Genomic DNA, 22673 nt, shown 5'->3' on the forward strand with positions numbered 1-22673 from the left:
TTGAGGACACGAGCTGGTGTGCTATTGGCAGAGAAGGTTCACCGTTCTTCTCTTTATCTACGTTTCTCAGGCAAAACACTCCTTTCTTTTCTGGTTGTAATGACAAATTAAATTCAGTAGTTTGTTCCTAGAAAGTTTTCCTGATTCCCGATACTAGTCTAAGGAAGACGGAGAGCATCTCATAAGCATGCCTCTGAAAAAGAGAGGGTGTTTCCATGAGACAATAGGAAAGAAATTTCCTCCACCCTGACAGAAGTTAGGGCCGTGTAAAGTATGTTTCCACAAATGTCTGATATTAGTACTTTAGTAGTCATTTAAGACTCAGAAAGTTTTCATTTAACATTCTTGACATTATTTTTAATGCCAGCACCGCAACTTTACAGTAGAGATTTAATTTGTGGGCTGCGTCACCAGTACAACATCCGAAACTTGTTCTCTAATAGGCTGCCGGGACTGTGTCGTGATTTTTTCGATAATCACCTCATTAAGTAAAGTGTATTTGATAGTGCGCGGCCAATAGATGCAAGGACCTCAACTTTGGGCTTCAGAGCAAGATTCGTCACAAAAAGGATCACGGTATGAGGTACCATTTGATGCTGCAGCTGCGCTACAATAGTTATAACCAGCTGCGGAAGCACTAAAAACAGAAACGAATTAGGGTATACTCAACGAACTGTTGTGCAATGATTGTTGAACACAGCTCATTTTTACATACAGGTACACACACACATCTACACAAAAACGGTAGATACAATTCTGATTTCAGACATTTCCATATACATTTTTGATAAGATGAATTACATGCATATCTGAAAGACACTTTATTTTTACCTTTGACCCAAATATGTCATTGGGATGACAGACAATGCGTGTATGAGTGTATGTTCGTGCGTGCCCACGCGGTTTTTCTCTAGCATGCGGTTACTTCAAAAGACTGAAATGCCACGTAATATTGATTGAAACTATATGCGATCCATATCAGGCGATGACGAACAATGTGGCTGGCAGTCGATGGCAGTTGTTAATTCCAAAAGTTTCAGTTTAGTGAGTTTAGTGTGACTAGGCTACACCTTGACTGGAGAACAAAAAAGATAAGCTGAGCACAATTTCACATTTCCTGATGCGAGGATTCCTCAGTCAGTGCAGTCGTGTTATCTCAGTGCCGCTCCCTGCTGCTAAAATGGGACACCTGATGTGATGTCCATCCGAGGATGTCAAACCATTTTAACTATTAAGTTACCAAGTCATGTGTATCCATATGCATTATACACTCATTATACATCATTATACATTACAAGCAGCCCGTATAGGGTCCATGCAGAAAGTTTCCATGAGTGTGCCTCTTTACAATGCAATGCAAATTTTGTAAAGCCAGACGTATTAATTCGTTTTTAACGAAGACAAGTTACATTGCCGCGATAGAATAACAGAAATGAAAACGGGCTTCTTAAAACTTGTAGGCTATTTGCAAACTCCTCATACCTTGGCATCGACATTGACATGCTAATGGGTGAAAATAACGCTATTGCTTGTTGGTTATTCACTTTGATTGGAAAGATCTGAGACTGGGAAAGAAAAGTAAACAACCGACCGAAGAACTGACCAACCACCAAACGCCCCACCACAGAGCATTATAAAGCCTTTACAGTGGATCGTGTTACAGGTCAGTGACAGATCAAAGCGTGTGGTCCATCGCGGAGGAGAGAGGGGTTGGGCCGGCTAAAGGCAGGAGCTCATGCTTATCTTGAAACACTTCGTCTAGGGTGTTCCCGAGATGCGGTAAGCGCTATCATTTAAAAACGAGCCCACGTTAGTTGAGTTGGTGTGTCTTTTATGTCTTTTCTTTGTTGGAGGGTTACCGCAGAATGACAATGGCAAAAATGTAATGTAATAATGTAATGCAGTGATGAAATGCTGTGATTCATACAATACCACAGATAAACATAAGTATTCACTCAAAGCCGTCTTGCTTATTGCTCTCCTTGTTTTATGTTATTGCTTTTATTACATCCCCTAACATTACTGTTTCGGTGATTGGAGGAGCTAGGTGGGCTTATTTATTTATTTATTTAATTATTTATTTATTTATTTTCCAATTTCCTTGTATGATGCAGAGGAATTACTTGCGAAGGCATGTTCATTTCTGAAGTATGTGCTTACATTTTGCATCATCGCATTTTTGTCATGAGTCATGACTCAGGAAATAACAGACAACCAAAGAGCCACGTAGTGTCAGTTTCTATAATACAGAAAGACATGTCCTGAGCTACAATACAGCGGTAAATCTCAAGCAGTGCCGGTGTGTTTATTCTTTAGTATCTGTTCACATGTGGCCAAGACAGAAAACTCTTCTGGGGCGATTAATAGCAGTTTTGCAATTCACCCACTCAGAGGAAGTGGCCAGTCAGTCAAACTGCTCTCAGACCACTGAGGACGTTCAATGTGACTACTCGCTGAGGGTAGCTCAGAGTCGTGGCCGGTAACAAACGCGCACTTGTTGTGGTAGACCGCTGCTATCTGTCAGTGGTCACTCTTAGTCCTCTTAGCAGTAGTAGTCCTCTTGGTGAGGACGTGCCATCAACACTCCATATCTGTAAAATGCGTTTTTTGCTTCCCAGACAACAATCGTCCCGTTAACTGAAATGGAAAGATGTTACGTTGTTGATTTGTGAGCACACTTATTTTGAGTGTACAATGTTATTTTATTTTCTTTGCAGGCTGAAGATGTTAGTGAACATAAAGCATATCCTGTGGTTGCCCTTCCTGCTGTACAACTCATCTTTTGGACTTGGTAAGATAAAGACACCATCCTTAACTTCTTTAGTGAAAAACACCCTGAGACACATTTTTTTCTCCCCCTCACTCTCATGCACTCTCTCTCTCTCACACACACACACACATGCACACACGGGCACAAATAGTGACTATCAGCATTACTATGTAATATGGATAGCATTCGTAATGGTACACATTTGCAGTTGAGAATATCACTGTCGAAGCTTTACAATTTTTAATGTGGAACTGCTTCCTTGGAACGGAATGAACACAGAATAATGTGTCAGAACATTGTTGAAGATATTCTCAAGTTGTCTCTGGTTGAGAGGAAATGTTGGCAGCTTTGAATATAATCACTGAAGCCCACAAGGGACTCAATTCAGAGTAGCCAGTGCAGCTCCGGTCTTAGCCCATCCAGTAGAGTAACTACCTTGAATAGGCAGTTACATGACTTAGCCTAATAGGGACTTTGGGTTGGTTCAGTTCAAGTCCTGTGGGCCTACCCTGCAGCCCCAAAGCATTCCTGATATATTCAGTAAGCACGCTGATTCTGTGGCGAGCAGTCTAAAATCCATATCAGTTCTGTCATGCCTGGCATTAAGAAGAAACGGAAAAGCATTACTCCACTTTTTTCACGGGAGAGAAGCTGAGATACTGCCCTGGGAACCAGGCTTCAGGGTCTAGATATGGCCAGGCCCTTTCTCCTTCAGGACCACATCTAAGACTTGTATAACATTACAGTGCTTCGCAGAGTTGTAGCTTAATCCAGTCATGTACAATACATTGAGGCGATGTTTCCTGACAGACAGCTTCTCATCGTAAAATGATTGAATGAGCAGTCAGAGAATGCTTCAGTTGCTGTCCTATTCAAATGCAGTTTAAAATGGCCCTTTTTCAATAATCATATGGAAATTGTAGCACCTGCGCTTTGTCTGTTACATTACATGCAGTGTTTGCTCACCAGGTGCCAGGTTTTCTGCTTAAGGCTGGAACAGCAGTGCCCCACTTGGGATTTAAACCAACAGCCTACTGGTTGTAAATCCAGTTTGCTGACTGCTGGACCACTGTGATAGCCACACTTATTGCATTATTATTGTGCATTAAACTTTCTAGGGACATTTTATAAAAGGAACAATTTGGTATTGAAATGAATATCAAAATCAAAAAAATTATGAAAATCAGCTGTACCTCTCCTGCTTTATCTTTTACAGTACAGTACATCATATGAACATTTGCAGTTTAAAGCACTCATATCCACCCTGAGACATGATGATGAGGTTTTGATAAATTACTTGTATATAAAGATTTGTTTTCACAGTCTATGATTTAGTTTAATCGATTATATCAAGCTTTTCAAGAGACGTGCTTTAAAATTTTCTTTCCCTGAACAATACGTGTTGGAATGTTATGACAACATGTATGTGTGTAATTTCTTGATCGGTGCCAGCTGACACGATGGTGGTGATGCGGCCCGTCAGCGGCTCTCTCTCCGGCAAAGTGGTGCTGCCGTGCCACTTCTCCACCATACCCACCTCCGCGCCCACCGCCAACAGCACTGCCAGCACTGACTACCTGCGCATCAAGTGGTCCAAGGTGGAGAACGAGGTGGAGAGGGTTGTGCTGGTGGCCCAGAACGGGGTGATCAAGATCGGGCCCAGCTTCAGGAGCCGGGTGTCGGTGCCCAGCCACCCGGAGGATGTTGGGGACGCCTCCCTGACTGTAGTGAAGCTGAGGGCCAGTGATGCGGGGACGTACCGCTGCGAGGTCATGTACGGCATCGAGGACACAGAAGACACTGTCTCTCTGGACGTCAGTGGTGAGTGTCCTCTTTTTTCCCCTCTTCCTCTCGTGGGTGACGATTCAGTTTTTACAGCCATCAGGCCAGAAGCTCTCTTTCTCTCTTTCTGTGTCTCAGAGAGGGAGCTGAGGGGATCTCTTTCTCCATGTTTTGTTATGATCTGTTCTCACTTTCATAACTGTTCACACCAAGCCAGGATTACAGCACACACTTGATCACACTACAGGTTGACCTTTGCCCAGAGAGGATGTGACTTGGGCAAGAGGTTTCTTCTTTGTTTCAGTGGAGGTTTTCATCATATTTCACTCACAAAGGTAAATTTGCCTATTGATTACAATCAGGAGCTCTGATCAGTGAGTGATATGTGGTATGTTTGACATGTTTGGACTCCTCTCCTTACTTTATGTCATTACTGGTAATGATAGAGTACATGTACTGAGCTCTAAAGGCTGAATGCTGGATGAGGTATTATTATTAGGACAGGGAACTGGGATTGATATCTTAATCGACTCTTCACATAATATGAAACCTCTTATTGGTATTTAATTCCGGCAGGAAAATAGTCTCACTTGTCTTTAAGATTCCTCTTCATGTCCATGTTCCAGTTGGTTGCGGTTGAACACCTGGTTCAGATATTACCTTGTGACCAGTTAAAATGGACCCAGTCGCTCCCAAGACAGTGACTTGATATTGAGTTGATTTATTTCTCTTTTTGTTTAATTCATTCTTATTTAAATTTTTTGAGCCTTTATTTTTGCAGGTTAAATAACAGTTTCCAGTCTGGTGGTTGCAACAGGGCTGATTTTAACAGCCTTGGATGAGTGGTGCTGACATTCTGTTTAATTTGACTAATCTGTGATTCATTTGAAATGCAGAACATGTGGGATTTACTACTGGGAGCAATTTAATGGGGTCTTTTTTTCCATTTTCTTTGAGATGCTTCTTGTTAAAAGTTGGAAAAATGTAAATTCCTTGGTAAAGGAATGCTAAGTGTTTCATCGAAGTCGGGAGGTTAGAAAAGAGCTCCAAATTTATCTGAAGATAGATGTATGATCACAGTGATAAGATAAACACATGTAATCACCCTGAATTCTGCATGTAGACTCTATCCTGTATAGCTCCATGACATTGTTGAGCTGAATATTTTACTGTGCTGAAGCACATGAGAAAACCAAAGGAATAAAACTGGAAAATTTATGATGTCACATTACTCCTCTGTAACGTATTTTCCATGTTTACACCATCAGTGGATTTTCTGAAGTTCAATGTAGAACTCTATCAGCTGATAATGATAATGTGTTTACAAATGTTTGGATAGTGTTGGAGGGGTTGTTTTGAGATAGAAATACAGAAATATACAGCTCTTGATCCTTGGTGGTTTTTGGTGCATAGACACACACATATCACACAAATGTGCACACACATGTGCACACATGCACACACCCACACAAACAAACACACACACACACACACACACGCACACACACACACACACACACACACACACACACACACACACACACACACGTACAGTATGTATATTTTGTAATCCCATTTACACAGCTATACATTATACAGTGCTTCCTGAGATGGAGTGCCTTGTTTCAGGGTCTTACCTTTTATGGTTGGATGATTTACGTAAATGCCATGTGTCATGAAACCATCACCTACCTCTGAACCATCTATGCATGTGTGTGTCTGCAGGTGTCGTGTTTCACTACCGGGCAAACACCAGCAGATACACACTGAACTACACTAGTGCCGTGCAAGCCTGCCACAGTGCCGGGGCCTCCATCGCCACAGCAGATCAGCTGAAGTCGGCCTTCGAGGATGGGTTTGACCACTGCGATGCTGGCTGGGTTGCAGATCAGACAGTGAGGTGAGAAACGCTCACACCAGGTTTTCGCAGATCATGCCCCCGAAGCCACTCTAACATTCAATCTGTTTGAAGATGGCAGATGGAAGATGACACTTTATGTGGAGACCAGGTGAACTACACAGATAAACACTTGTATTTCTGTTGTAAGTGGGTGCATATTTAATTAGAATATCTCCCAAGTCCATCCAACCACATCTTCTAAATGGAGCTGTTGTTGCACCCACCCTTTTGAATTTCCATAATACTCTGGCAATCTGATGCTACAGCTGGACTGTCCACAGTGCATCTGAATTCACAAATGACCGTTCAGATAATACTCAGAGTTTACAAATGTAGAGTGCTCAGACACTGCTCAGACACTCTGAGAATACATGAGCAGGAATATACAAAAGCAGGCAAAATTCTTTATCACATTATTAAAAACAAATTTTAAAAATACGATACAGTCAGATGATTATTAAAATCCATTCACTGGAGTGGATCTGTGATAATCTAAAAACACATATTGCATATATCCTAACTTCCCCGTTACCTTTTTTACTACTGAAAACCCCTCCTGACTGTTGGTCCTCAAAACAACCCTGAAAAGCATCCAGACCTATCAGCAATGCACTGCCATGCAAATAAGCTCTGTCTTTGTCAATCACAGTGCATGCTGTAGCTGTGAGTCATGAGAAAGTTCCCTTAGCGCGATTTCCCTCCCACACATAGATACCCCATCACCAAACCCAGGCCTGGTTGCTATGGCGATAAGATGACAAAGCCCGGCATCAGAACGTACGGATTACGAAATCCCAAAGAGACGTATGATGTCTTCTGCTATGTGGACAAGCTGGAAGGTAAGAGAATCCATGATCTGTGAGTGATAGACTTTGGATTGTCTGGATTGTATAAAAATACCCTTTGTGTCAAGCAAATAGGCCTATATGTTGGTACATGCAGGTATATTTGGGTGATTACTTAGACGAAGAAAGACAATATAATAAATTGCAAGTCTACAATCTGAGAATTAAATAAATAAAAAAGACAAACATTCTTGACTAACTGTTAGACCACGGATTCTCAGTCTTGCTCCTGGGGTCCCCCTGCTCTGCATGTTTTCCATCTTTCCCTGCTCTTCCTACCTGACTGAACTCATCAGTTGCACTTTTGATTAGCTGGGCACACCTGATTTAATCATTAGCTCACAGTAATTTCAATCAGGTGTGTTTGGAGCAAGAATGGATAGAAGATACGCAGGACAGGGGGGCTCCAGGAGTAGGATTGAGAAACACTGTGTTAGACAGGCCACCCGTCTCTGCATTTGGAATGATGCCTTCCTCCATAAGGCAAAGCCTTCAAAAATACAAGCAAATATGTGATAATGAAGGCATTAAATGCCTTTGGCATTGTAAATATAGCCTTGTGAGGCAACTGATAGCTTATCTTTTTTCCATGATGTGGACTCCGCTGACACTCTGAAAGCCCTAAACATAGCACATGGTTGTTAACATCATAACTTGGCCTAAGTAAAGTTGACTCTCTAGAAAGTTATGTATGTTATAAGCCTTCATGATGTATCATGTGCATTTCTAAGAAGGGAGAATGTCAGATAGTGCTCATGCAGGGAATATTACTACTGCTTGTCCTCAAGGGGTAGCACCTGGTTTAGTATGGCATGGGGTGCTCCAAAATTCAGATTGCCAGGAGACCGCAGAGTTCTCATTGCCCAGTGTTCTGGCAGCTTCCTGAAGGTTTACAAGATTTCATCTCCTACAGAAACACAGGCTGAGTTTCACTGGTGAACAAGCATGCGCTAACCGTGTAAAGCAAAACACCAAAGAGTCTCCACTTGAATGGACCAGAATCAGCTTGCAGGCAGATGTGGGCATCGGTGTCGGCCAAAGAGCTCCTCTCCCCTTGGCAGCTCGCTGATCTAATTTGTACTGTTAGCACCATCCAATCATGAAGTTGCCCATATTTTGTGGGATTTCTGCAGACAGATCAACACAACTGTTATGTGCATCATTTAACCACAATTCATGTGTATTTACAAGGAATCAGGCAAGGGTTTTTAGCATAGCAAGGCCATTTTTCCAGAAAGCATAGGACAATGGGGATACTTTTTTCTGGCCACATCATTTTTGTGACAGGAACGAGACTCTTATTTTTGCCCAAGTGAGTAAATATGCTAAGCACTGGACAAATCAAGAGTTTGATTAATAATTTCATTGCGGAGGTCTAAGCTGGATGCAGAGCCACTGGGTTTTCTTTCTGTGGAGACAGACACACACTTGATAAATGTTTTGCAAACTGTGGCCTTTCCCTGGCACTGGCAGATTGTTCAAAACACAAACGCCCTTTTGTGTCTCGTTGTGTTTAATGCGTCTCGTGGCTGTTTTTAGGGCAGTTCAGCACGAGATGTTCAAAAGGGATGTCCATATCATCTGGCAGTAAATCTGCCGAACAATATGGAAACTGTTGTGACCATTTCTTCAGTTACGCCCAAGCATAAATGAAAACATGCACTTTCTTTTTGACTCTTTTTTTCTCTTTTTTATTTTACTTAAATCAAATAGACTGTGGGAGAAACATTTACTTGGTTGAGTAAAGGATGTTTATGAAGTGTTTTATAATTTTATATTCAGAAGAGAAACCAGACAAATTGTACATATAAAAAGCACATAAACAATACGACTAAGACACTCCTACCATTATTAGCTAGCAGGAACTGAAATAGCTTTAGCAAATATACTAAGGTACTGCAGAAATACATGGGTAGTATTAAAGTGTGAAGACATACTCACTGTGATCCATTGAGCTCCACTGAGCCCATTTGAATTCTGATCACGGGATGCCCAGCATTGCTCCATAACTCACAACAAGAATGGCACAGCAGCCTGACAAAACACTGCTTTTGAAGTCTGGTAGACTGGGGCAATTTTTTACTCTTGGACCAAACAAGAAAACAACAACAAATAATTGAAAATGAATGAAAAAAGGATGAAAACAGAATGAAAAAAATTGTAACAGGGTGGAGTTGTTGTGCTCTGTCAATTACTGACTCATAGGAACTACTCAAAAGACCTCGCTCCTCAAAGCAAAACGGCACGATTGGTTCAAATGAGTGAGTCACTGGCATCACACGATAGCCTGTTTTGGGTTTCACAAGGCATCACTTTGCCACCACAATGTAGGACCTGTTGTTTCACTGTTGTTTGGGGATCTTATGACACACAGTGAAGCTTATGCAGCATTTTTGACTCCTGAACGCGTATGTCTGTGTGCGTGCGTGTGCTGTCCTCTCCAGGTAATGTGTTCTATGCGCCCGTCACCCGTAAGATGACCCTGGAGGAGGCCAGAGAGGAGTGCGAGAGGAGGGACGCTGCGCTGGCCTCCCCGGGTCAGCTGCATGCTGCATGGAGGCAGGGCCTGGACCAGTGCAACTACGGCTGGCTGTCCGACGGGAGCGCCCGCTACCCCGTCTCCATCCCCAAGAAGCAGTGCGGGGGCGGTCTGCTGGGCGTCAGGACCATGTACCGCTACCTGAACCAGACGGGCTTTCCTGAACCCACATTAAAGCTTGGAGCATACTGCTTCAGAGGTAAGTTGAACTCCTGCATAAAGGTTTTGTTGATCAGGTTTCTTCTTGATTTGTCTCTTGGCAATTTCTCTTGATTTTTATATCTGGAAAAGCTTCACAATGTTCTCAGATCTTAGAAAGGTTTTAGGTCCAGAGACCTAAAAGCACAGATACAACAGTTTTTTGGGTATTTGACTGACAGGTCTCTGTGTCAGTGCTCTGTGTCTGTAAAGTCTGCTGTGGCAGTGCTGAGTATGGTCTCTGTGTCAGTACTGCCTGTTAGTATGGTCTGTGTCAGTGCTGAGTATGCTGTCCCACAGTATGGTCCCGCTGCTGACTGTGGTGAACTAGGCCATGGCTCAGGATCAGCAGACGGCGGGATCACGTGATCCGACCCAGGATGTAATGATGTCACCCCTCCGGCTGTCCCCCCCCCCCTCCCCTCCCCTCCAGCACCACCCCTGCTGGAACTGATCTCATCCTGCTCCCAGGCTTAAGGCGAATGCTTCCCCACCCCTTGTTTCAGATACGAAAGTCTGGACTCATCCAGAGTAACAGTCCGCTCACGGTGCTATCCCCGATCTGTGTACGGCCCCCTATCACCTGAGAGCCTTTTACCTTTTGAGTCACGGGGCTCTCATTGTTCCTTATCCGTAGATGAGAAACTCACTCTCCTGTCGATTGCAGGACTGGAACCCTTTCTCGTCTCATGTTAGTGCGGTGCACTCCCCAAAGCTTCCCTGATCTCACTGTATTTCTTTTTGGTTTCCACTCAGTTTCCGTAGCAACCACGCTGGCCTTGGCCGGCAGCAGAGTTAAGTCATATTTCAGAACTCTGGATGCAGAGAGAGACTACCCTGTATATCCCAATCAAATCTTAATTTGTAATCATCGACTAATACTTTATGGGAGTGTCTCAAGCACAGTTTATTTGTTCCCGTCTGTGTGTATTCTGAATTTGTGCAATTCCATGAGGGAAAAAAAACCGATGTGTAATTAAATGGGATTCAAAAGAAAAAAAAAAACTAAAGAAAAAAAAATCCAACCTCAGTTGAACTCATGGCTATGATGAATTTTGTATCAAACTGTAAACATGTAGGGAAAGTCATCATCAGTTAAGCATTCTTATGCCGTTGGATTTGGTGGTGAAGATATGAAAGGTCTTTGCTTTAATGGCAATATTTTTCCATTCAAGCATTTCTTTTCCTTGGCTTGCAGTGTTACAGGCAGCATTGCACCATGTGAACTCAGCTCAGCAGATCTTGCATCCAAGCCTGACAGATCTGGAAGCCAATGGCTCTGTATGTGTTACAGAAAGTAGAGATGATTTGTCTCTATTGTGACATCATTGTATAAACACAGACCTCTTATTGGTGCAAACGTTTAATCACTTTATTATTTAAGCATTCTTATGTGGGGCTCCAAATGGCACATTTTTCTGTTTTTTTTTGGGGGGGGGGGGGGGGGGGGGGGTTGTTGTTTTCTGTTGTCATCTTTTCATTTGCCTATCTCACCTGACAGTGTCAGTGGAGGTGATTTGAACATTGATGAGGCTTGTCTGGTGTGCTGCCAGGGTTTACGCCCATGGGTCACAAAGAACTTTGACCTGTCTTTCTTTCTTTTAAAGAAAGGGTCAATCTGACTACCCACCGCAGTGATCCTCCTGGGTCACCTGAATTAATGCGTCCGCTCACCGTGATAAATGACAGCAGAGAGAAGGGGGTCACATAAACATAATCTCCTGACCTTCCTGTCTGTGTATCCCATTTCTCTTTATCTGCAGTCTCGTGGTTTTTGCTTGCACGTGTTTTCAAGTACCCTTTTCCATTTAGTAGAATTCCATTCACCACATCTCTCCACAGAAACAACATTAAACAAACACAAGTCAGTAAGATGACAGGGACAGAAGAAAGAGAGAGGGAAACGGAGAGGTAATTGCTCTCTGCTTTTCAGAAAACAGAGACCTCTCCAACAGTACACAAACATTGGTGAGATAATGCACTTTGTGCACGGTTAATAGATCAGTGAATTTTATTAGGAAAAATGTGCCTCATGTCTTACATCACAGATAGCTGTTGAGAGAAAGAGAGCATGTCTGTAATGTCTAACAGCTGGTTGCTGCTCCAGACTGCCAGTTCAGTCAGATGGGAAGGACCTCCTCATTGTTGAGACTGTGGAACACACTAGCGATAGGCCTTTATCTCTTATAGTGCTTTGGTTCAAATGAGTTCACACTGTAGGTGTCAATGTGGCATTGTGGTTAAGGGGCTGGAATCACCAGAGCGTTGACAATTCAAACCACAAGAGGGTCACCAATGCTGTCCCCTCTAGCAAAGTGCGTTATCTGATTTGCGCTAATAAATGCGTACAACTTCAACAAATTAATATAGAAATATAGAAATGTCACATAGGTTTCCCTTGCTTCTGCTTAACAAAAGTGCAGTGTTATGATGTCTCAAATTCCCAGAGGATATGGAGTAGGCCCCACTTACCCATAGTGTCTTCTAGTGTCTTAGGCACTGTATCATTTTTCTTTAAGTAAAACATGTCATACAGGGTCAAACTGAAATGAGTAACTGTCAGTACAACTTACCAATCAGAGGAAAGAATCTGGATGGCAACTCGCCATGCACCATTCACAAGAGAGAAGCGGCGAACAATAGAACGTGATGAATGAGAAGGCAACATTTCATGTGCTGGATTGTAATTTTACTGACAGTAAGTCTTGGCAGTAATCCCTCACACCTTGTAAGGTCAGTATACAATGAACCAGTAAAGGTAGTTATCTATAGTTCAAGGTCATGAAGAGAAATGAGAACATGATATGACCAAATTCCATTTTTATGCAAGTTAAATATTTTCTTGACCAAAGACTTTATTGACAAATGGGCCTTAAGAGATAAATTTTTATTCCTCTGTGAAGACACATTCAAAGCAGAAGCCCCTGGGGTGAGGCTTCAGTTCTGGCATGTGTCATACATCATAGAATATCAGAGGCATATTTTCTACAGTGAGATGATTGTTGAAGTACTGCGGTGGTAAACAACTGTCAGACTATAATCTTTCGGTGGGACGGCCTCCCAGAACCAGACAAGCTTCACACTTCCTGTTTATCCTCATCTCTGTAACGTGCACTGCTCCCATGGCGACCACAAGCAATTGATCAATGACTAATAATGGATCTGATTTATGTGCCGTTCATAAGATGGTGAAATAGACTGAATTTGACCAAGAAATGAATTATCGCTGACCCGTTTTGAATTTGTACCTATTTTTGTTAAAGAAAGAAGGGGTATTGAAAATTCAATTTTACTTTGATCTCGGCTGGGATTTTCGTACCTCACATCGAGGGCCAACATGGTTGGATGTGACAGATGTGCTATAAAACACTGCACCAGTGGAAAATGCTATAAAAGAGATGTGTGCCAGTGTGGTATTTGCGACAATGCAGCTAAGCAAATCAAAAGTATTGGCTGCATTTCTGGTCTAGGAGATACAGCCAAAAAACAAAAAGTAAACTCCTGTAAATTAAATTTGAATTCATAGCCATCCCGTTTTGGATTATTTTACAATACCTGCATAGATATGGAAGAAGCATAAATGTGGGAAAAAGAGACACCGAATATGACTTTTTTGCCTTTGCTGTTCACAATATCTAAGATATAAATATACCGTTATATCAATCTAATATGTAATTCACCTTTGAAATCATTATTTTGGCAATATGACTATAGTGTACATTCATGAATATGAATAATAATATAATATGCTAGTAAGGAAATGGCATTTTTCATAAAAGGAGGTTTTCCTGCCTGTATTAACCAATGACCATGATTATTTCAATGATCAAGTTTAGATGTTTTACATGCCAACAAATGTCATTAAATGCTTCTTACAAAACTGGACTACTACAGACATTACAGCCAGATGTCATAGACCCATAAAGGATATTAAGCCATAAATGTCAGTTTAATGTCACTTTATATAGTGGTATGCTCTGGAGGTTGATTCTGTGCATTTAAAGAAAATGAACAACCTACTGAAGTTTCTGCACTCAGACTTTGGAATACTGCCACTGAAATCCTATAAATATTCACTGTAGGGAAGCTTATTGTGCCACACAGGCATATATATATAACTATTCAAAAACCCACAAGGAAAGATTTGCTAGGAATAGATATGCACACACCTTGAGATGTCAAGCAGGGAGAATTAGCTGCATCTGTGCAAAATGCTTTCCACTGTAAACTTAGAAGGCACAGCCAAGATAAATGTAGTCCTTTTGTGCCAGAGAATCTCAGACAGGAAATGGAGGGGTTTTTTTAATGGAAGGAGAGGGGAAAGCTATGGGCTGACGAAATGTCCCATTAGTGAGAAACAAAGAGGACTGCATCAGTCTCTCCATTCTGACATCACTGGTAATCAGTTCCCAGAATAAAGAAAATACAAAAGAATAAAGAAAAGAATGCAACTTTTGAAGCTATGCTTAAGGTTTCAACCAATCCACGTCCTTGCTTTGGATCATATTTTTATATCTGTCTATCTTTTTTGTTTCATGTAAGATGCAGACTCACTCGTCGTTTTGCGGCACATTTTATAGTCACTGTTTGGATGCTCAAGTGTTAATGCACTGTGTTCTTTCATTTCCAGGTAGGGAGCCAATGAACCAGACCTCCTGGGTTGATGTTACAGTGGAGGGCATTACCAGAGCGCCACTACTTGGGTCAGTCAGGTCCACGGTGGCTGCCACACCCTCATCTGTTGTGGAGATGAGCACAGCCCAGTTGGTCTCTGAATCGGCAAGGCCCGAGAATGCAACAGATGCTGAGCCACACAGCCTGTTGGAGGCTGGTCCTGAAGAAACACTCAAACCGGGGGCCACATCTGAGCTAGGATCACCCCAACCCTCAGAGACACCATCCGTCTTCACAGGGGGGCCTGAGATCTTGCAGACCACCAGCTGGGGGGGCACTGCAGAGCCTCCCTCCATGTTTTCAACAAGCATGGCCCCCCCTCAGGAGAGAGTCACAGATGAGAGCGAGTTGATCACCTTGCCCCCAGCTGCAGCAGTTACAGTCCAGACAGGAGAAAGCGGAGACCTCTCTCAGACGTCATCAGCTGATGACTTTGACATTGACCATTTCACAAGTGAGAGCACAAGTCAAGTGGAGCCACTGATCAGGGGGGACTCGCTGTACCACACACAGGAAGAGGACACAACTTCAACATTCTTTGTTTCCACTCCCGCAGTACCAGGACAGGCTGACAGCGACAACATGATGTCACAGCCTGGTTCTCTGAGCACCCGGAGCCACACAGGAGCTCCTCTCCATGTCACGGTCCCTCCAGTCATGACAGATGAAGTTACTGCAACCACAGTTTCTCATGACACCAGCCCTTCACAGACCACAGATGAGGCATCAGCTTCTCACCCCTCTACTGAGAGCCCTGCCCTGGCAAGCACACAGCCCCAGGAGTCTAGAGAGGACCATACTGACATCACCGCTGCCCAGCCTCTGGGTACCGAGGCAGCTGGGAGAGTCACCAGGCCCATAGCACCAACAGGACAGCCAGAGGCATCAACTGCCTTTACAGTGGGCACAGTGACACCTGCTGTTTTAATCACCGATGTTCCCAGCCCATCGCCAATGTCTGCACTGGGAGAAACAGACGAAACTACTCTGAAGGGGGGCATGACAGAGGCAACATCTGGTGCTGGAACTCCACCAGAGGCTGCAGCCCAGCCGTCCGGGCCTCCTTCTACCTCCGGAACAGCGAGCAAGTCCACAGGGATGACTGGCTTGGTTTCTCCTACGGCTGTGTCCGATTCTCTGAAAGTAGAGGGGTCCACTCTGAGTCAGGAGGGATTCAAGTCAACCGCCATCCCTGATTATGACTCGGAGCTGTCTGCTGCTCCTCTGGATGAGATTGGCACTGGAGACATGGTGGAGGCTCTGCCACCCTCTCCTGTTATCTCCTCCTCTGAGCCTACCACGGAGAAGGGACCTGCAGTGTCTGAGGGATCTGTCACCTCCACTGTCAGCACTGACTCTCCAGCTGGAGTCACTGAGGAATCTTCAGTGTCAAAACAGCGCACAACAGCACCATTCACAGATGAAGTTGAAGAGACGAGCACGTTCACTACGATAATTTGCCAGACGGACACTGCCACAGGAGCTGTAAGCACTGCTCCCTCTGAAAAGGAAACAGAGGTGCCAGTCAGCTCCACCGCAGTCGGGGATGTCACTGTGACACCGGTTACCGCGGTGACAAAACATTTGGACGAGACCCCCACTGATGATCACAGAACACCCTCTCCAGTGTCTGTAACCACCAGCCCTGTGTTGGGGTTGGGGCCAACAGCAACAGGGCATCTTGCTGCAACAGAAGCTTTTCCCAAATCTACGGACGAAACTTCTCTGGGTCAAGATATCGAGAAACCTGCCATAGTGTACAAGGACTTCTCTACGACTTCACCGTCTGAGGCTGCGACCTCTGGGGTGTCGTCTTCCATTGCCACGGCTACAGAGGGGCCTGATGTCCTCATCCAGAGTGAGATAAGCACGAAAGATGTGGTCATTATTGAGGAGTCCACCACTGCCATTCCAGTGTCCTCTGGGGACGTGGACGAAGGCAAGGGCACGACGACAGAGATTGATGGGGAGTACTTCACGCCAGCAAGCAGATCTCATACTGAAGGGCCAACGGCTGTTCTAGAGCTTGCGTTACCTGAAAAAAGCCCAATCCATGTGATCTTTGTTGACATTCAAAGCCAAAATGGATCTGGTAAGCACAAAATTCCATTCTGTGTAGGCTTATCTTGACAAACCTATATCTATCAGTCTATGACTATGCAGGATTATTGTGTTAACTATAGCCATTATGTTACGTACAGTTTTAGATTAGTTACATAAGTGATGCATGTATGGTTCTTGTAGGCATTGTTTAATTAAGCATTGTTTTTACTTAACCACACATTGGATGTGTGCTTTCACAGTGATACATCACTTAAGATGAATCTGAACTACATTATTTTGAATTCTGGTAGCCAAAAATGTAATGTTGTTTTGTTACAGTAGTTCATGTTGTACAAGTGTCACGAAAATAATGAATACATTCCCTAACCTTGAAAAGTGGTATTAAATTTTCAGCAAATAGGATTACAAGCTCTTGGGCTTTGCAGATCCTCAGACACCCTGTATTGTGGATGGGGTTGGAGACCACGGGTTGGCTACGATTTTGCACTTAATAGTCAATACTAAAATGATGAAGTACCTCCAAGTTATATTAGCAAACCTTCAGAATTGTCAATCAATATGTTATTGAGACTAGATATGCCAAAGGCTATTGTTATTTCTAAAGAAAAAAATAGTAAAATGAGTTTTCAAGATCACTTTGATGTTATAACAAACAAGCAAGAACGACTAAGCAATTAATGTGTGGCATATTCTAAATTCAGCTTTTAACAGAGGAATCAAAGTGTGGTCAAGGTTTTGATTAGTATCTAGCCCAAAAATGAAACCCTGTGCAGCCCTGGCAGGCTTGGACTCAAGTTTTATAATAAGTATGTGGTGACTGTCCAAGGTCCTGAAATTGGCTGCATTTTTCTATACAGTAGGAGGTATAGTGAGGGCCACGGAACTCTGTACATAGACACACATGGTAAAGTTTCTTCAGAGCTCTCTGTCCTTTTGGTGTATGCATTGCTCTTTTCTGTTGTACCTTGAAACCGATCTCAGGAGCCCCCACAATTTTTGTCACAAGTCAATCCTGCAGATGAATGGATTGTCATTATTTCGATTGTACTACTTCAGCCTCATTATATTGCTGTTCTTTCAGTCGGACTGTTTTTATATGGGAGATGGTCATAGGCTCTTGCAGTAGATTCAGTTGTTGCTTGTGTCTCTTGCTTTTGCAAGTCTACAAAACAGCTTACTATAAACCGTTACTGGCAAACAGCCAGCTAGAGAAATTCTGATGTGTCGGCTATTAACTCTGCCAGAGAGATGGAAATCAAAATCAGTCATGGTTTGACTGTGATCTCACTCTGTAGACTAAAGCATAGGCACAAATTACTGCCTGTCCGGGTTTTCATTTTATAAACCAACAGCAACAGTTTTGGAGCATAAAAGCCGGGCGTGGCATCAAATGTAGCCCCTGATCTCCTTCAGCTGGCTGCTATGAGTCACATCTTCACGAGTATGGTGCAAGCAGCACAATAGCAAAAGTCTTACTTGGGTTGAAACACTGACAGCCTGCTCGAGTTCATCTCAGAGTCTGCTAGACAGAAGCCCAAAGGAAGAGCATGAAGGCAGACCTTGGATGTAGCTGCAGTAACTAGGTAGTAGCTGGGAGCAGGCTAGAATTGGGGTGACCTCACTTTGCCTCTAGCAATAAATCTTTGTTCTTTATGGCAAACTTACACTGAGACAAACCCCATTTCCCAGCCTGAAATATCAAGTCTATGTAAGTTGCCCTGAATAGCTAACTTCTTGAAAAGCCTCACGTTACTGGCCCATTAAATGCATTTAGTGACAGCACAGTAATTGTGAAAAATGTGGCCCGGATTGATCACAGCTGTCAAGGTGTCAGTTATTCACAATATATGATAAAATATAGACTGTCTATATTTTCTGTGAAATATTTAATAATGCAAGTAAAACATTTGATTTGCAGAGTTAATAGCAATAATTTAGTCCCTCTGTTATTTAGGTTAGTTATCATTATACCTTTATTAAATTTGACATAGTTCAAAATATGGTACGTTTTCTATTGCACATATTATGTACGAGGCCCAACTGGAAGGAAGGTACAAATGTATTGTCATCCTTACTCATTCTTTGAACAGGTAAACAAACTATTGCCGTGAGTATTGCAACGCCCCCTGTAACTTTGGCCAAAGGGGGTGAAATTAAAGGATGAAAAGGATTTAGGCACTTGAAGGAGTGAGATTTTGAAGGAGAAAAGAATAGCATCCTTTTGTAAGTTTTTTGAGGAAAATTCTTTTTCAGCCTGCCAGAGATGAACAAAGCAGTTCCCTAGTTTGACTTTTTCCACAAAGCCTAGTGTTTCTCCCCAGCTGAGATATTGTATCGGTACACCTTAATCAAGCTCCCAGGCCCCTCTTTGCTGGAACTGAAGCACAGTTCTTATACAATTCACACTGAAAAGGTACATTTTTAATTTAACTGTCAGAAGATCCCTGGAACACACTTTAGCTCCAAAAATCTCAAAAAGAAAAAAAAGCACACCATTCAAAAAGATGTAGGTCCATTAACAAACCGAATAAAAGTCCCTGTGAAGACAATTTCTAAAATGCAGTTTAGTATTATATTATTTTAATTGTAGCTGAATCTGAGTTTTTTTATTGCCATCTATGAAAAAAAAAACAAGAAGCAATGAAATGCATTTGAATACATGTCTTTGTCTTATACCATTTTGTGTAAACCTGTGTATTTACATCAGTTGTGACTTACATAATCTGAAAATCTGTCCACCAACTAAAACACCATAAAAGAAGTTTTCATTTATATTTTGAATGTATTTTTCTCTGTCATCAGTGCTCTGTGCTATCAGTGTGCCTTCAGCCTGTATTTCCTTAGAGAGAGAAATCTCAGTGAGTTGCAAGTGGGAGGACCACCATTGTGCACACAGATGTAAACACTGGAGGATAAAACACATGAGGGGAGCGTTTCCGATTCTCTGCTAGCAGCTGCTTATTGTTAGCAGGGCTCTGAGGCCAGAGAAACAAACCACGGCCTCTCTGGTTCAGTTATTTGTGTTTCAGCCGCTCTCCACATGCTATGCCTGCCCCTGCTGTCCAGGATGAATGACTGGGTCTGGGATGCCTCGCGGTTAAATAGACAGGAGGTTTTGGCAGCTGATGTCTATAAGAGTGAGGTTGAGGGGCCTTTTGATCTGCACTGTTGTAGCTTCACATGTGTCTGTCTTATGATGTATGTTTCCAAGCCACTGTTTAGTACTGCCAATCTATTTCCTGTTACAAATTATTGACAAAAAATGAGCAATTGACCAGCTTTGACAACAATGTTAAGCATGTTGCTTGGTGCTTTAGGCTAAATTTATTTACCTCCTGATAGTAGTTTTGAGCAAGGGCCTTGCCACTTGATCTGAAATGCATTGGAACACTGCAATATATGGAGTGAAATGAACTGACTTGCTGTGGCAAGCATTTATGGAAACAGACTTTGCTTGATTCAGGCATTTGAGCTGCTCTCATCCTTACTGCAGAAAATGTGTTTATCATGCAACAGGATTCGACTTCCAGAGGAGGCCAGAAACAGTGAGAGAACCGGCATTATATGCTGATAAAAGGAATAAAAAAGACAAAATGAATGGTGTGAAAACAGCCATTTTGATTTAGCCATCCGTTTTACATCTTTGCAAGGCAAAACCAGCACATAGAGGTATATGTTCAGGCAGCATAAATCACGTTTGCAGTAAGTGATGTAAGAGCTTGGCGCTTTGATGCACCTGTTCTACTATTCATGGCCTGACCCAGCGGCGTGATGTGGCAACCAAGAGAGTGAGTGCACATAACCTGAGAGTTTGTTGGTTCAGCCGCTGATGAATCTGGTACAGTCATTGTGAACAGAGTACTGTATGAAAGTAGCACTCCAAAATCTTTTCTGCCCATACTTGGCCTGGCTTTGAGGATGCTGGCTCTTTACCTGTGCAAATATACATGCCTGTTGGCTCTGGGAAACGGAATACCATGCAAGGAGTGAGGTCAGTGCAAATGCAAAGTCTCCTCCATGAAGGCAGCTGAGCACCTGGAGACTGCCCAGTGTGAGTGAGGGATTGTGGGTAGTTTGGCATGCGGGCACCACTTTAGTGTGGTGGATATTTTACGGATGAAATCCCCTTGAGCCCCTGCGCTTCTAGGAAAAGCCTTCGGAAAATATTGCGCTGTCTTCACAACTGAGAGATTTCCAGTAGGATTCAGCAGGATTTTATTGGAAATAGTAAAAATGTCTCTGGTTTCAAGTATTTCAGCTTATCTAGTTATTCCTCTTATTAAAAAAAATGGACAGAGTGCTTGACTCATATTACACTCTTACCAAAGGCAATCCGTAGAAACAGAATGGCATATTACATAATAGCTGCCTGATGCTGTCGTTGCTCAGCACTGTACTAGAGGAAGTCTGCATCCTATGAGATGAAAAGGTTAAACTACACATTCACACGCTGAAACAGCTGGAACAAAACTGGAAAAAGTGGAGAGGTCGTTAACCACATCTAATCAGATTGCCTACAAATATTGCCATCAGAGAGTACAAATGAAGCTTTTCACTTTATTAAAATTTCTAATGGGCTGAAATACAAAAAATACAGCTTGAACAGTTATTATTTACATGCCTTGTTTTGTTTTTAAGAGAAGTACAAATGTGAACACTAATGAACTTAAATGTTATGTGATACTCAAATGTGATAATGCAATAATCAGAAACGAAAGTGAATAGTTATATTGGTGTGAGAGGGCAAAACATACTGCCTTTGTTCACCCACCCAAAAAGACAACCAAAAATCAAATAAGTGAATAATTATTTAACACATACATACAAAAGTTTTCATCTTTCAACGAGTAAATGATTTGATTTAAAAAAAAAAAAAAAAAACATACATATCAGTCAATCCATAAAATATCAGTGGTGCATTTATTCCTTTATAAATCACTAAATAAAGTAATTGTGGAGGTTGGTGCATCCTGTAGCAGAGGTAATGCTTTGCAAACAGAGAGTGTTTGTAGTTACAACTCCAGAGAACCATGGCTCCCCGCTGGAGCAGGTCCTGACATGTATTTATTTAACGTCTCTTATTTTAACAGATGCCTAATCTGGCACCAGGTGCTGGCTCAGCAGCCATTTGTAATCACATGCCAAGTTGTGTTGGGTTTGGGGCTCCTGTGTTTTCTCTCTAACATTCCCAGGCTCCTGCCATCAGAAACAGGTGTCCATGTCGCAGAACTCCCCGTCTTGCAGGTGTTCAGTCTCTGAGCCACTAATCTTTCAGAGCTGCAGCTTGTGGGAAACTGAGTCCAAGAGGAAGGAGCACACAGCAAATAAATAACCTTTTTTGGTTTGCAGGCAGTGTTAGGGGCAGGGGGGTGGAGGTGGGGGTGGGGGGTGGATGCAGATGCAGGGGCCAAAGTTCCCTCATTCTGTCCAAGCTCTATGCCACCCACTCTGGAGTTGTCCAGCTCATTATAGGGCATTTGGAGATGCCCGACTCACACTGCCTGTTGCTTCATTATTTAATTTAATGTGTCTATCTCAAAGTGGACAAGTGGACTCTTTCTTTACCGATGTTCTTGAGGGTACTCATCACAGTGTGGGATGACCTTCCGATGTTGTGTGTGTGTTTTTCTCTGGGGTGAACTCTTAGGTCCAATAGATCCGCTGTGACACAGAACAGCCTGCAATATTTGTGAAGTAGGAGTAGAACAGGATGTTTTTCTCAACTCTGAATCCTGCTCCCAGCTGGTGAAGTCTGAGCTGGGCCATTCACCTGATAATACATTTAACCTATCTGTTACTGTGCACATGTGTTTCAGCTCTAATGATCAGGGGCTAAATGAATCCACATGGATAAGTGTTGCTAGCAAAAGCGATAAACAGCCCTTCAGTTCATAGTTGACA

At 42.7% G+C, this 22673-nt stretch overlaps 1 protein-coding gene across 1 annotated transcript in view; it reads left to right on the plus strand.

Annotated features, from left to right (window-relative positions):
* LOC118776313 (versican core protein-like) overlaps positions 1-22673 on the plus strand; it is a 49222-nt gene that overhangs the window by 258 nt on the left and 26291 nt on the right. Inside the window, exons 2-6 of the mRNA XM_036526561.1 lie at positions 2718-2791; positions 4223-4591; positions 6278-6452; positions 7164-7291; positions 9742-10035. Of these exons, the coding sequence (XP_036382454.1) occupies positions 2725-2791; positions 4223-4591; positions 6278-6452; positions 7164-7291; positions 9742-10035 (1033 nt within the window). The 5' untranslated portion in view covers positions 2718-2724. The remainder of the gene's footprint in view (positions 1-2717; positions 2792-4222; positions 4592-6277; positions 6453-7163; positions 7292-9741; positions 10036-22673) is intronic.

This window comes from Megalops cyprinoides, chromosome 4, assembly GCF_013368585.1.
Source record: "Megalops cyprinoides isolate fMegCyp1 chromosome 4, fMegCyp1.pri, whole genome shotgun sequence".
Taxonomy (NCBI): Eukaryota; Metazoa; Chordata; class Actinopteri; order Elopiformes; family Megalopidae; genus Megalops; species Megalops cyprinoides.